At 49.1% G+C, this 16,065-nt stretch overlaps 1 protein-coding gene across 1 annotated transcript in view; it reads left to right on the top strand.

Moving 5' to 3' along the window:
• Nucleotides 1-2,318: 2,318 nt before the first annotated feature.
• Nucleotides 2,319-16,065, top strand: part of snd1 (staphylococcal nuclease and tudor domain containing 1) — a 27,254-nt gene continuing 13,507 nt past the window's right edge. Inside the window, exons 1-10 of the mRNA XM_062558463.1 lie at nt 2,319-2,585; nt 4,687-4,836; nt 5,334-5,454; nt 5,631-5,712; nt 8,878-9,038; nt 9,988-10,079; nt 10,686-10,844; nt 10,934-11,040; nt 11,610-11,700; nt 15,367-15,471. Of these exons, the coding sequence (XP_062414447.1) occupies nt 2,511-2,585; nt 4,687-4,836; nt 5,334-5,454; nt 5,631-5,712; nt 8,878-9,038; nt 9,988-10,079; nt 10,686-10,844; nt 10,934-11,040; nt 11,610-11,700; nt 15,367-15,471 (1,143 nt within the window). The 5' untranslated portion in view covers nt 2,319-2,510. The remainder of the gene's footprint in view (nt 2,586-4,686; nt 4,837-5,333; nt 5,455-5,630; nt 5,713-8,877; nt 9,039-9,987; nt 10,080-10,685; nt 10,845-10,933; nt 11,041-11,609; nt 11,701-15,366; nt 15,472-16,065) is intronic.

The following is a 16,065-nucleotide window of genomic DNA, read 5'->3' as shown; positions in this document are numbered from 1 at the left end:
CGGTCCTGCCACAAAATGAGTATAAATCTTACCAACACATGTACGGTGTTTGTTTAGTGAATAAAACGTATATATCAGAGATGTGCTGCACCCTGAAGCGTTGACAAACGTGGTTTATTCATCCGCGTAAAAAGGTTACCAAAAGCTCTCCAAAGCGCACTAAGGTGCCGCTTGCACAACGGGGCTGCCTCCCCGGTCGCTCGTTAGTTCTGGTCTTTGCCCTGTTATGACATTCATGTGTCGTTCATGTTTTTTTTTTAATTATTGTTATTATTATTATAGGTGAATTTTTTTGTCTATGCCGTGAATGAGAGCGTTGGCTTTTACTCCATCTTTATTGATAGAGCAACTGTCTCACGTGGCCAGATGTGCCGTTTTTTTTAGCAAGGTTCAACGTAACCATCGTCGATTCTAATATGTTATTTAATTTTGATTTTCAAAGCAGCATGTTGTTTTGACCTTAAAGTCTTAGGTAGGAATGTGAAACCTGGTTTAATTCTCATGATTTAAAGGCTCCGAGTTGGATGAACAACAGAGCAGCAACATAAAAACAGAGAGGCGGTGTGGCTGTTTTCAAAAGTCTCCCTTTATTTTTGAAGGTGAAGAAGATTTGTTCAATTCAGATTTGTTTCCCCCTTGTGTAACACGCTATGACACAATGTGTATGCTTTTTGAATAAATCACGCATGCGCTCCAACAGTTTGCGTCTTCTGAATAACAACATCAACATAACATCCTGCATACTGCTTCCAAACAATAGTGAAGAGCTCCTAATTTCACATTACCCAAAGAGTGTTTGTATATGTAGAAATTCCAAGTTAATCTTTCCCTGTTGTCCAACGGCACACAGAAGCTTTTAATTATACACGTGTTTATAGATTCATCCTAACAGGAACACAGGGGGAAATTTCAATCAACGGACTGAGGGTGCATACATTTTCATGTCATTAGTATAATAACTTTGCCAACGTAGTACAATGTGAGTATGTTTTTTTTAATAATTTCATCTAAAAACATTATTTTTTCCTCGGGTTATTATTCTGAAATAGTTAATTAAACACTTATGTGAACTAGTATTACAAAGGACAAAGGAAGGAGTCTATTTGAGTTATTTAATGCAAACAAAAACGATTCGATATAAATACAAAAGGATAGAAAACATGAGATGAAGCATATATTTCCAAATCTGAACCCATCAAACCACAAACCTCTGAAGAATCAGAACTATAAGACGCCATCTGTCTGTCCTCTATCACACAAGTCACAAGTGACTCTTTTAGGGAAATGATCAGTCGGAGCATTAGAAGGATCATAAAAACGTATTTTGCCTGTGAATATTTAGAATAGGTCCCACGAGAGTTAAGGGTTATTTTCCAGCAAGGCTCTGGTTCCGTCTCACATCTAAGAGCTTGCACAACCGAAACAAAACATGCAAAATAAACTATAAATGTGATGCAAGATGATCCCCCGGACAATCTGGCGACATTCTCTGTCATTACTATTTGTATCATTTATTATCATTATATATAGTTATTACTTTTTGTGAAAGTCCGAATGTCTAATGTGGAGAAGATTCATAGGTTAATTAACTTGTCTGTTCTCTTTTGTATTGTTTCGTTATATTTTGGCTGTAAGCCTCATAAACCACGTTAAATGTAGTCATAAATGATAAGTTTAATTTAAAATGACCTCACTATTAAATTATTATACATGCACATAAAAAAAATCCATCAAACAAAAATACAATGCAACAATTTTCCCCATTGAAGGGTTTTTTTCATATTTTGGGGAGTTTTTCCTGTGCCGATGTGAGGGTTTCGGGACAGAGGATGTTGCATGTGTACAGACTGTAAAGCCCTCTGAGGCAAATTTGTAATTTGCGATTTTGGGCTATACAAAATAAAATGAATTGAATTGAATTGAACAATGATGAAAAAAAAATCCCATTCTGCCCACTTTAATTGGTTTTAACATCAATTAAACAATAATATTTCGTGGAAAATATATTTATGCACCCGCGCAATATGTCCCACATTATATGTACTCTCACGACTCTAATGACTGTATCTTTCTAACCACAGTTACTCTGCAGTATTTCAGTCTGCAGCCTATACTTCGTTTTCTGTTTTTGTCGCTCTTCAAATTCGCACGAGCGTTTGTTTCGAAGCTCACGACCCAAACATTTCCGACGGCCCACGAACGCAGCATTAGCCGGGTTAACGCTATGCTGACGTGTCGTCCCTCTTGCCCCGGAAGCCGTTACCTCATCTCGGCCGTGCGGTCGAGAGCCTGCCCCCGTTCGCTCCCATTCACTCCGCTCCCTCAGACCCGGAACGAGTTCGACGTGTGTGTGCACGCATGGCAAAGTGTGTTTCCGGTATAACGTGTGTGTTGATCGTCGCTCAGCCTCTTTTCTTTCCTCCCCCTCTTTGGCTTTCAGTAGAAGAGTCCCAGCTCCCTAACCTGGTCACCCCCTTTTTTAACGGCGTCGTATCTCAAAACCAGTGGACATGGCATCTGTTTCGGCACCGAGTCAGGCTGCCCCTTCTCCGGCTGCTTCTCTGCAAAGAGGAATTGTGAAAATGGTAGGAATCCCAGCATAAGAATATGTGATTCCCCCCAACCTGCGAGTCTGTGGGAACACAGCTAGTTTAGTTTAGCCAAGGGGGGGCTCATGGTCGTACAACACGAAGCGAACTGATTTGACCACATACATGCAGCTGTCTGTTGAATTCCACTGTTGGCAACGTGTCACTTAACGACTGTCACTGACATGTAGCCCACCTAGCTGCGGCAGCCTGCCAGCTAGCATTAGCCGCTTTGCTACAACAATTGCTAGCCAGCTAATGCGCTGAATCCCATTGACGTTAGCACATGTTTGCTATCATGCTAGTTAGCCGCAGTGAAATCTAACCAACAATTTGAGCGGAATTGTTCGGTGTATTGAAAGAAGTTACGCTGACAAAATGCAAATAAGTAGTCTTAAGTTGCCGTTAGCGGAATTGATACTCAAGTTTACGAAAATCTGTAACTATCTTTACAGTAATGCTAACAGATGTTCAGTTTCCCAGCTATTGGGCTGGCTAACTGTTAGCTTTTAGCGTTTATTTTCCAGAAACCTGTATCTTTGTGAATAAAGTGTGTCTTTTGTGAATAAAGTTCGTGGTCTGTACTGCCACTGGGCGTGAAGCAGACACCGTTGACGCAAGTCGAAGTCATTCAAGTGATTGGCCATTTGTAAACGAGCATTTAGCCAAGTAGCGTACGAGCTAACCCCCGAAAGCCACAGCTGGCTAATACCGTTTTAATTATTGTCCCTCGCAACATTTCCTGTAAATGCAATTGCGTCACCTCTCAGCGTTTTGAAGCACCGGTTTGTTGGGATATCTACGATCATGCACGCTGGTTAAATGTGTTGCTACATTCCCAGAGTCCACAGATTTCTCTTTCTCTCCACCCCAACCCCCCCCAAAGTGTGCTGCATAGAAACCAACCACTGGAAACTGACACGTAGCTACAACTTCTCAAGCCCACCGAGCTCCCACTCAGCTGGGCTGTGGGAGAGTCGGCTCCTTGATTTCCCTTTATCTGTAAAACGGCGAGATCACCTTTTTCCAGGTTCAAGGTTAACGGAGTTTGTACCTAATGTATGCATTAATTGTTGCATCATTTAGTTCTTGCAGTTTGGCCCGAGGTCGACTGGCCGAGGAGACCCACACGAGCAGCCTCCAAACGGACCGGCACAGACCGGCGTGAATACAACCTGCTGTGTGCTCTCCGGTCTGTCATGTTAGTGTTGGTAGGGGAGGGTGGGTTGTCACGGGCGGTGGAAGAAGGGCTGCCTTGAGAACTGTGGCCACTACAGTGCACCCCCCCCCCCCCCCCCCCCCCCCCGGGAAGCGGCGTCGGTTACACTCCAGTGGGTTATTACTGCATGCATGGAGAGATTTGTGAACCATCTGTCAGTGCACCATTTTCGAAGTTTTTGGATTTGTATCATTTGGCTAGAAATTGAAAAAATGAAAAATAAACTTTCACACGGTCCACATCATTTAAATTTATAGTAGGACCTGCATTGATCTAATGAACTCTGCGCCTCTAGAATGTCGATCGAGGAGTGCACCCCCCAAGAGGAACTTTTGGTCCCTTTTGCAAACACAGTGCGTTTAAAAAAAAAAAAAAAAAAAAGTCACCCCCGGCCACTTGGAAGGAGCGAGCCAGGTCGTGGGCAAATGGTGTTGATTTGACGGAAGACTTTATCTGACCCACATCTTAGATCAACAGCCCCCTCCTCCTCCTCCACCCGGTGATGCTCCCCGCAGACACGCTGGAGAGTCCGCAGATAAAAGCTGTTTGCTCAGATTCGTGTAAATGCCGTGGTTGTCAAACCCAAGAGTAGGTTATCTCTTCAGATGGCGTGATCTCGCCTTGCATTTGAGTGACAGACGGTCTCCCCGGCAACGAGGCGTCGCTTTCCCAGCTCCCCAATAGCTTTCCGTGCTGCTCTGACACCAAGATTCACTTTTCATCAAAATGTCTTTTCTGAATTGGAAATAGATTTACATCCTCTGAGCGTGCCTGTGATAATGACCCGTTGTCAGTGACAGTGTGTGTGTGTGTGTGTGTGTGCGCGCGCTGAAGATGGCGTCTGCGTTTGTGGGATAAATATCCGCTCTGTCTCCCCAGGTCTTGTCGGGCTGCGCCATCATTGTTCGGGGCCAGCCGCGAGGCGGCCCGCCCCCGGAGCGCCAGATCAACCTCAGTAACATCCGAGCCGGGGCCATGGCCCGCCGAGCCGCCCAGGGCCAGCCCGACACCAAGGACACCCCCGATGAGGTGAGCGCTGTGTGTGCGCGCTTGTGTTTATCTGCGTGTTTGGCAAAGGCAGAGCAAGGTCCTGCTAAGTAGCCACACTCCACTCACATGGTGTCCCAGTTTGGGGGGGGGGGGGGGGTCTGTCTGTGTCTTCAGTGTGGGAGGTGTAATGTAATGTCTGATTTTAAATTATATCAACGTGTAAAAAGACGCAATAAAAAATGAGGCTTTAAGATGCCGGCGGTAATATTATCTTTTCACGCCTTTTGAAAAAAATGTGTATTCATCACAGCCAGATGTTCTGCTCAAAAGAAGGAAACAAACCCTAAATGTTCAAGACTGAAATTTCTGATTTAATATTTAAAAATACTTTTCACGCTTTTCTTTTCTCATCTTAATAATACAGCACACATTTCATACAAATGATTGTGCTTATATTGTAGCTGTCAGTCCCTCCCAGTCTTGGTCAACTTTAGACGGAAGGGGGCATTCATTTAACACTCCTGTCTCCATCGCAGCCCTGGGCCTTCCAAGCCAGAGAGTTCCTGCGGAAGAAGCTAATCGGCAAAGAAGTGTGCTTCACCGTGGAAATCAAGACGGCTTTGGGCAGGGAGTACGGCATGGTCTACCTGGGGAGAGGTGAGCTTCTTAAACTTGGCACCAGTAAAAAGTGATACTTACATTTTTATTTGAAGCTAAACGTCAACGCTCCCGATCACCAGCCGCTCCAACTAAAACACACCAGTAAATTTAACCGCGTAGCTCCTTGGAAAACCCTGGGCTGAAAAAGTTCTTGCGTTATTTTCTCATTTCAGACACAACGGGCGAGAACCTTGCTGACGCGTTGGTGACGGAGGGCCTGGCCACAGTCCGCAGAGAAGGAATCAGGGGGAACAAGTAAGATATTTGCCTCCGCGCCAGCTGTAGCGACCTGTTTTTGTTTGTTTGTTTGTTTGTTGACATGACTGGTTTCCATGCCAGCACGACGCTTCGGGCCCCTTTGGCCTGTCTGTCCGTCACTCTATTTGGTGAGATGCGTGTAGGTCACGTTCGTTGTGCACATCAGTTTTTAATCCACTTTAACAACGCAACATGTGACCGTAACGCATGTCTGAGTTTCTCTTTGGGATTTCAAAACAATTACAGCTGTGATCCTGTCGGCCTGGCTGACCTAGAGGATGCCACCATAAAAGAGCGACTGATGCTTGAAGTGATGACCTCAAAGACAATCGCGCACACACACACACACACACACACACACAAAACCAGTGAGATGTAAATATTTTTGGCACACAATGTTCTCTGCTGAGCAGCACAACAGTTTTAAATCCGTGGGGAGTTCCAACCAAGTCCTCCACCAGTGGGCCGTAGAGGATTGAGACGGATCCGTGGTGTCCCAGAGGGTGGCAGTGTTGCCCCGCTGCAGCAGCGACGTCCCTCTGGAACCCGTTTCTGCCACATTGCTCTCACACAGTAAACCCCCCCCCCACGCCTCCCCCCCCACGCCTCCCCCCCCCACTCCGCCCGCCTACAGATAAAGTTGCACAACCAGCGCTGTCTGACAAAGTACTGTACATCCCCCCCAGTGGCAGTATTTGCACATTACACACATTAAAAGTGTTGCTACATTTGTATCTTCCAACATTAAGAGCGCTGATGTGACCGTTCGGCCGCTAACGACCCGTCGCGAGCATTTGGCGTGCAATGGCCCCAAACGAGCGCTAATGTATACGATGCTTTAAGTGTAGGCCCACATCGTTTGGCCAAAGGGGGGGGGCATTACTCAGTGAGGACTTAAGGCCTTTGTTGTTCCCCTCAGTGCCCTGGCCTCCAATATCATTATCCACCCCCACCCCCCCTCCCCGTGACCGGCCACGTTGATCGCACTAACAAGGATGGGATTGTAATGATGGGGCGGGCGGGGGGGGGGGGGGGGTTGTTATAACGATGATGGCTTCGGACGCTCGCTTTGGCCCATTCAGACTGGAGGGACGGGGCGAGTGCTGAGCACTGAGCACGCCACAACACGCACACACACACACATTTTAATGCAACTTTTTTGTATTGTACTTAAGTCATTTTGAGCCAATGAAATCCCCTTGAATGGTTACATTGGATCAGAGGATTGATTCCGAGTCGCTTCGCTGCACGGACGACCTTTTGGTAGAACTGGATTCTGCTCGCCGCTCACTGAACGTCACACAAACGGCGGAACTTCTCCCCGCAGCCAATCAGCACCGCGTGGCGTCCCCCTTCCGTTCATTAGTTACACCGTGGGAAGCTTTCCTCCCTGCAAGGTCATTATCCGGACCTCTCCAGGTACTTTGATATTGTTCGTGTTTGCCATCCTAAACCGTGTTCAAATCTAGAAGTTAAACCTTTCAGAATTATTGGGGTTTTCATAAATATCTTTTTAAACTGGAGCCCCACAGGAGTGCTAGTTGTCAGGCGTAAACGCCCGAGGGGAATGTACTGGCAACAAGGGATCCCACGCCATCTCCAAACCGTAAGACAACGGCGAGCTCAAGTTCAACATTTGTCTTGGTTGTGCAAGGCAGCCTCACGGAGATGAAAGACGCGGCCTCCAGTGTCTTCAACTAGAAGGGAATATACAAGTTTCGTTTTTTCTTCTTCTTCTTTTTGGCCGTTCCTCCTCAAGCAGCCTTCCTCGGTATTATTGCACCTTCTTACCCATCGATATCGCCGTGTTGGTTTCAAGCAGCGCGTTGGTGCGAAGGCGTCAGGAAAGAAAAAGAGAAAAGAAATCGCCGCGTTTTGGAAGACGTGGATAAGCCCTCTATCGCCTGCCTCCACACACACAGTTATTTCTATTCATCACTTCTAGTGGCTTTCACAATGTCAGCGATTATTGATTTCATTGTCGGGGTTTCTCCTCTCGCTCCCTCCGTTCCCGTTCACTTGCCTTAATTCTAAGAGGCTTAAACGCAATCGACTCCCTGCAGAAAAGTTCCACCTCTTGCTGCCCCGTAAGCAAGAAACCGCTTTGATTTCAATTCGGTGCTGTTTTTCCCCCCAAATCAGTTTAGAGGGCAAGGGCCCAAAAGTCAAAGTAGGAACACGCAGCTCGAGAAAAGGTGTGTGTGTGTGTGTGTGTGTGTGTGTGTGGTACAGATCGCAGAGGCCCCTGAGGCTGATTTCGTGCCGTGCAACATTTATTGAATTATTCGCGTGGCGTTTTAATTGGGAGCCACTTTGTTGCCTCTCCAAAGCAAACGTTGTCTTTAGGCAGCCAAGATGTAAAAAGAGAAGAAACCCTGTTCATAAAATAACCAACAAAAATAAAAAAAAACTCGAGTCACCGTCGCCGCTCTTGTATCAATCGAGCGTCCTTTGATTCTAAACAGAAGCCCTGTTGGCCATTTGAAGTAATGAATATAATTAAAGTTGTACAATGGCCCTAAAAAATAAATAAAAAAAAGCACTAGGCTGCACAATTCAGGGAGCTGGCATGGAATTAATTGTGGCGTTTGTAGCCAGCTGCGTGGAGCCGTCAAACACTGTTATTGTCTCCTCAGACTCATCAGATGCATGTTTTTTTTTTTTAGTTTTCTTTCTTAAACAGCAGATCTATGTATGTCAGGACGTGGAGTCCTACACTTTGAACGTGTACACAACACAAGCTGTTGCCATCGCAGTTCGTGCGAGGACGAGGGCGGTTTCCGATATCCGCTTTGCGCAGGTTTCATCAGCATTTTCCTGCTACTTAACTGATTCAATGAAGAAAATGAAAGTGCTATGGAGATTTAATTTAGATTAGAAGAAATAAAAAAAAGCCTGAACTGTTCACCCTGTCACACCCCGGCATGATGGTCCCCTCAAAAGATGGCAAATATTTGTTCCATATTTACTACTTATTTTACATTCTTTCACAAATTAAAACAAAACAATCCACAAAAAAAAATTTACTCTGCACCATTGTATCACAGCTGTACTGTCTGATGGGTTTTTTGGCTTTTTTTATTGTTCCTTAAATTTTCCCTTTTCTCTCTCCGTGTGTGTGTGCGTATGTGTGTGTGTGTGTGTGTGTGTGTGTGTGAGCAGTCCAGACCAGGCCAGACTCTGTGATTTGGAGGACCAGTCTAAAGCCTCCAAGAAGGGCATGTGGAGCGAAGGCGGCGGCGCGCACACCATCCGCGACCTCAAGTACACCATAGAGAATCCCCGCAACTTCGTCGACTCCTTGCACCAGAAACCCATCAACGGTAATTGGTTTGTTTGCTTTTTTCGGGGGGGCAGCTCGCAAACTTCCACACCGCTTGAAAAAGGAAAAAAAACAACACACAAATCCCCCATGTTTGATTGAAGGTATTTTGTTTCTTAATGCCGGCTTCAGAGTCGTAACGCACCCCTCGATTCATTTCCAGATGACTGCCGTTTAACAGCGGCACGGCTCATTTCAACGCGCTTTAATTGAATGGGGGGGGGGGGAAATGAAGAGGAGTGTGGGGGCGGGGGGGCTCTTGTTCTTCCTGCTCACGAGAGGCGGTCTGTGTAGTTTTTATATTGGGCGGAGATTGAGAGAAGCCATCACCAAGGGAATGCCTGTCCATTCACATCCTGTCCAATTTCTTAAACTGAAGAGGTCGGGAGTGATGTGATCTGGGGAAGAAAAGAAGAAAAAAAATACAATGTGACTCCTCAAAAGCTTTTCCAATTGAACTGAGGCTCTGATACCTCGCCTTTTACCAGCGATGCTCCCCAATGTTTTATCTCACCAGCGCTGGAAATATGTAGATTGCGTTCTTCTTGAGCTCGACTCTTGCGCGGCTCAAACGGATTCCAACGGGGACGAGTTGCGTCACAATTAATCCAGGGGGGCCGACTGCCGTGCGACTTTCATTCCGAGCCGCCCACAGCCGCCTCCTGCTGTGAGGACGGACGCTGTATCACATGTTGGGTTTCTCCCTGGATGCCTACTCACTGATTCAGCCCCTCCATTTTTAAGTGGGAAATCTAGAAAATGATAACTAATGCTTTCTTTACCTTGTTTTTCTTTGGTAGTGAGATAGCTAAAAAATAATCTGTTATTTAACCAGTTGTTTCAGCTATTCTCATATTTTTTTTCTTCTGTGCGAATGTTCTGCTCGGCTTGTAATAAACCCCGATTTCGGTCGGACTCACAAGCTTTTGCGTTCTCCTCCCTCCCTGCAGCCATCATCGAGCACGTGCGAGACGGCAGCGTTGTTCGTGCCTTGCTGCTCCCCGACCACTACCTGGTCACTGTCATGCTCTCCGGAGTCAAGGTATTTTCCGCCTGCCGATGTAACCGAGGAGCCGATTTAGTGAGGATCTTAATGTACGAACGGCATCAGATGGCTCTCCAGATGTAGATGAAAGAGGGCAGTCCAGTGCCACTGTACAACAATCTCACTTCCCCACCCGCCTCTGTCATAAAGCCCAGATTTGCCAATCGGCCGTTTAAAAACAACAATTGTTTTGTTTTCCTCCACATAGAGACGTTCCATCCGTATCAAGGTGTTCTTTGTCTTATCGTTCTGAAGCTCGTCTGCTCGTGGCTCCCGTCGCGTTTTTATCTTTCGGGTGTTTTGCCACGCTCAAAAGCAAAATGCGAGTCGCATGTGCAGCAAGGTGACATCGGTTAAAAGTGGATAACAGGATAAAAACAACAAAAAACCCCAGATGTTATCAAAAGACTGTGTACACAAGCCGAGCCTCCCAGAGGCGCCTTTTGACTGCTGGGAATCTCCGTCTACGTTGTGCCGCTCATCCAACGCGATCTAATCGCATCGGACCCACCTGATTGACTGAGGCTATTATTCTCCATCATTATTATTCTGTCCATGCGCCCCTGTTCCCCCCCCACCCCCCCCCTCCTCCTCTCCCGCCAGTGCCCCACGTTCAAGCGGGAAGCCGACGGCACGGAGTCCCCGGAGCAGTTCGCGGCCGAGGCCAAATTCTTCACCGAGTCCCGTCTGCTGCAGAGGGACGTTCAGATCATCCTGGAGAGCTGCCCCAACCAGATCATCCTGGGCACCATCCTCCACCCGGTGAGGAGAGAAACGCACCCAACCAATCCCCCGTCCCAATCTGTGCCGTTTGACCGCCTCTCTCATATCCATCTTCTCGGCGCCCACAGAACGGCAACATCACGGAGCTCCTGCTGAAGGAAGGCTTCGCCCGCTGCGTGGACTGGTCCATGGCCGTCTACACCCAGGGGGCGGAGAAGCTCCGAGCCGCCGAACGGTACGCAAAAGGGCGGGGGGGCGGGGGGGGGCGCTTCAGCTCGGGGCGGCGTGGAAGGGCTCGGCCTGGGAAACTTACTAGGAGCTGCACGGGCGTGCGCGGGGAGGGGGGGGGGAGAAGAAGAAGAAGAAGAAGTTTAATAGTCTCGTCCGTACACTTCATGAAGCACTTTATTCAACAGCGCCACAGTCATGAATTATTAAATTCTGCTAAGAGAAGAGTGGACGTGTAGAATGTAATTGGCTGTGGAAAACCACTGAGTGGATACGAGACAAAATAAATAGAGTACATGAAGAGTCTTGAGGTAATACAATAATTATTTATATGGAATGTTATGCATATGAATGCTTGTCATGAACGAGGCCGCTCCGTCTACCCACAATCCATCACGGTCCAACTGTGGCTTAAGCGTCTTTGGGGTTTGTTGCACCGTAATGGGCTTTTTTTTCCCCAGCCAAAGGGATCATTGTTATCCACTCGACTAAGCCCTGCGTGTCCCCCCGCACGTGTGCCTGGCTGATGTCGAGGACGACCACTGACTGACGTCATGTGACCTTGTTCTTGTCCAGATCCGCCAAAGAGCGAAAGATCCGCATCTGGAAGGACTACGTCGCACCCACAGCCAACTTGGACCTGAAGGACAGGCAATTCGTAGCCAAGGTGAGGCCCCCGAAGCCCCCTTTTAGCTCATCGCCGCTAACATAATGATTTTCAATTTGGATCCCCCCCCTCCCCCTATCGTTTGGACCCCAGAGAGAAAGCAGCAGCGAGGTACACGGCTGTCAGCGTGACGCACAGACATTACCCAGCAGAAGCCCAGCCTCGTTTCCCCCCCCCCCCCCCCCCCAGCACGTCTCGCCTCCTCTTCCGACTTCGATGCTTCTAACAAAATAAAAAAAAATGACCCCCACCCCCCCCAACTGCATAAAAAGATAATAAAACAAAACAAAGAATCCTCCACTTAACGGCTTCCTCTTAAGAGCTCCCCAGTCAAATCAGGGCCAAATGGCCCGGCGTCTGCTACAGCAGAGCCCCCCCCCTCCCCCCTCCCCTCCCCTCCTACTCTCCCTCCCAGCGGCCCCCCGATAGCCGGGAGCGAGAGATCTCGGCTGAGGAGGTTATTGGCCTCGGGGTCTCGGGAGAGAACGAGTGTCCTCAGTATTAAGCACACACGAGTGCACTCCTAGTTTTTTTTTTTTTGTTTAGTTTTCCCTTGCGCATTACTTCCAATCACCTACTGACTTATTGGGGTGTCCGGGTTGTAGCTTTAATGTCGCTACAAAGCTCCTCTGGAGTGCATCTTAAATGATGACACTCGCACGCCACCCTTCCTTTTAGTCAACGTACTTTTCTCTAGGAAGGAAAAAAACTGACTTTAATACCCCCTCCCCACAGAGTTTGGCTTTTGTCCGTCTTTTGCTCCCTGCTGACCCTGAACTTTTAAGACCCTGAAAAATTCATGGCTAGCCTGAGGGTTACATAAAAGGTATTGCTTTGGAAATCTGCTTACAGAACGACTTTGCTAAACTGCACACGCCATGAAGATAAAAAAGAAGCCCATGCGTATGTGTATATTTCTTCCTGAGTCAGAAGGATGAGGCTCGGGAAAGGATAAAACATTTATATTGTCCGTGTGAGCTGCTCTCAGATCCCTCCGAACGCCCCCACCCACCCAATAAAAGAGGCCTGGGTGTGGGCATTTTGCAGGGATGTCTGGCGCGTGTTTGAAAAAGGCCGAAAGCCAGGTAGCAAGTTTAGAGAGAAACGGGTATCCTTAGTAACTGCTGCACGACGACGTCCATCCCAAATATTACCAAGATGCAACTGACTCTCCCAGGGACCCATCATCCATCCATCCCATCATCGTGCACGCCGCTTCCCCTCTTCTGGTCCACTCCACTCTCACTTCTTGTTATGTGAGTGACGGGTACAGAGGGTGAGCGGGTCCAATCCCCACAAGCCCGTCCTGCTGACGAATCTTCCCTCACTTTTTTTTTTCTTTTTTCGTTGACTTCCTCGCCTCTCTCTCGCCTCTCTCTCGCTCTGCTGGGACCAGCGCAGCGAATGTAGGCCATGCCCCGGTAGGCTTCCTCTCCTCTGCCCCCACTCCCCCACTAACCATCAACCTGAGAGGTGATGAATAAAAGGTGATGGGGTGTATAGCAGCCCCTTATCTAGCTTGTCACTGTTGCTTAAGGAGGAGCACGTCGATAACAATTTGTGATGAAACAACACCAGGTCGCGAAATAGCACAAAAATAGGGTAACATTTTAAAGGCTGAGCTTTAAAGAATAAAGATTTATATCCAAAACCCGAATACGTTCTCTGGCCTACGCTGGGAGTAAAGAGGTGCGCCGATGCACCGCAGCAATACAAGGAGAGAGAATAGTACACTTCAACAAAGGGAAAGCGATGACGCGCTGTCGGCCCTGCTTCTTGTCACCGCAGTCGGACAGAATGGTTACAAGGTCGGACGGCTTCTTCGACAGATAAAAAAGTCTCGCAAAGGCCGTATTGGTTCGTGCCCCAGTTAAAAAATCGGGCCCAGCGGTTTAGGGAAGTCTCATCGGCACCTGTCCCCATAGACGATGTCCTTCACCCTGTTGGCCTGCGGTCTGTCCCCCGCCTGGTTTATTTGAAAAATAGTCTTTCGGCCTGACTAATCCATCCACTGACGGCGCAGAGAGTCGCCGACGGGACGTGAGAGATGGGTGTGTGTCCCCCCCCCCCCCCCCCCCCCCCCCCCCCCCCCCTCACACGGCTCTAACCTAATGGATCGGCCCGGCGGTGGCCAAGAATCCTCCCACGTCGCCGTGACCGATCTTGGCCACTGCAGATGTCATGTCAGCCGCGGGCAGAAGGTGGCAGTAGATCCCCACCTCTTGGGGGCATGAGAGGGGGGGGGGGGGGGGGGTCAGACCCAGTGAGTCACGCTGCCCGCCTATTTGTCTCCTCGGCCGCCTCACTCGACCCTTGTGGCAGCTACTTTTGCAAAGACCCCCCCCCCCTCTCTCTCTCCCCCCCCCCTCTATCTCGTCCTCCCTGTTCTCTCTCACGTCTCGCCTCCTCCAGCTGATAATTAGCCGGTAAATGCCGAGCCGCTTCTCCTGCTCCTACCACATTCTCTCTCTCTCTCTTTCTCTCTGTCACCATTTATATGGGCACGCCACGAAATGACCTTGTTACGGCGTGAATGTGTGTAAGCCGCGTGCACGTATGTAGCGTCGCCGCGCACGCACACATGCTCGCACAGGCGGCCCCTCCCCCTCACAGGCCTCTATCCCTCTCTCTCCAACTCAGCTCGCCGGTTAGTATGTGATGTATTTTTCGGGCCCCGCTGTGGCGGACCGACTGTTCAGCGCGCCTGGGCCCCGTCTAATTTATTCTCTCTGGTGACAAATGCGATGGCAGTCTGACTCGCTTTCATTCAACTAATTAATCTCCCAAATAGCCTTAATACACCTGGATTTGTGACTCCCAGAGAATCCATTCAAATTCATCTCCAACTCTAAAGGCATCTTTTTGCTTATCTTGTTTTTGCACACAGTCTAGATTCTCTCTCTCTCTCTCTCTCTCTCTCTCTCTGGGGACCTGAGCACAGCCTCCATTTCAGCCACAGTGTGAGGGATGACGGCGCCGTTTAATGCACGCGTGGGCGCCCACACGTGCGGGGCGATTAATTTTTCCAGCCTGTCGCCAGCGGCCTACTTAAAAGGCCTCGGGGTTGTCGGAAAGGCCTCGCCCGTCTCCGACCACGTTGCCCCCCCCCCCCCCCCCCCCAAGGGAAAATGGGGTTCAGTTCCCGACTGTAATCTCGCACAGGTGTGCCCCCCCCTTCCCCATAAATTGAGGCGGCTGCCTCTTGGTGCGGCGGAAAATAACATCTAAATGCCAAACATAAATTAGCCGGTGTCTTTAGTTACACTCGTAAAGGTCTCTGGAATAAAGTGCCGCCAGCCCCCCCCCACCCCTCTCCCCCCTCCCCTTCCAGACGGATAAACGTCCTCGCTCTGTCCTCCAAAAACCTCGGCGCCACGCCCGAGCTCGCCTGCTCTTACTCTTTCTCACCTGGCTCCCGGTGACGCCGCTCGATGGCCGCTGTCACTCTGCCTCCGCCTCTGAATAGATCTCTTCCCCTCCATTTATCCTTCCCCTGATCCTTCACTTCCCATCTCTCTTCCAGTCTGTATCTGCTCGCTCACTCGCCAATGCAGCGCCAGTCTTTTTTTCTTTCCTGCACTCCTCCACCCTGCAGCGGTGGGATTTGTTGTATCCTTTTTTTAGATGAATTTGTGTTTTATTCTTTATTCTCTCCGTCGCCTCCAGGTGATGCAGGTGGTCAACGCCGACGCCGTGGTGGGGAAGCTCAACTCCGGAGAGCTGAAGACCATCCACCTGTCCAGCATCCGGCCCCCTAGGATCGAGGGAGAGGTGAGACCGCCCCCCCCCCCCCCCCCCCACACCCGCCCCGTTTTTTGTCCGCAGTCTCATGTGCGCGTTTCCCCGGAAACGGAAGTTTACCGCGCTCCTCTCACACACACACACACACACACACTCCTCAATATTGATCCATCTCCCTGTGCTTCTCTTTCCTGACACGTTGGTCTCCCTCTAAATGACTGTGGGAATAACTTTGACCACTTGGTGGCGCCCCCGCAGTTGGGGCACATGCAAACACGGCGAGACTCTTGCACGCATCCAGTGGGTGCAGAGAGTGAGGCGGATCGATTTTTCTTTTCCTTTCCTCTCAAGATCCCCCCCCACCCCCGTCTCCCACCTCCCTCGTCTCCCACCTTCCCCCAACCCCCTCCAACCCACTTCAGAATCACTTCAAGGTTTAAATCGAGAACGTACACAGATGCATACTTACACCCACATACCTCGCCGCAGTGGTATATTTATCAAGGTGCTTGTATGCGGTGCGCCTAGACATGGAGACCCGCTGAGTCCCATGTGCCCCCCCCCCCCCCATCCAGGATGTGATTATCGAGGCATTTAGCGGATCCCAAACTTCATGAATAAAAG

The sequence above is a fragment of the Pungitius pungitius genome, chromosome 2 (genome assembly GCF_949316345.1).
Source record: "Pungitius pungitius chromosome 2, fPunPun2.1, whole genome shotgun sequence".
Classification (NCBI taxonomy): domain Eukaryota; kingdom Metazoa; phylum Chordata; class Actinopteri; order Perciformes; family Gasterosteidae; genus Pungitius; species Pungitius pungitius.
Note: the sequence above shows the minus strand (reverse complement) of the source record. Positions and strands in the feature narration are given on the sequence as shown.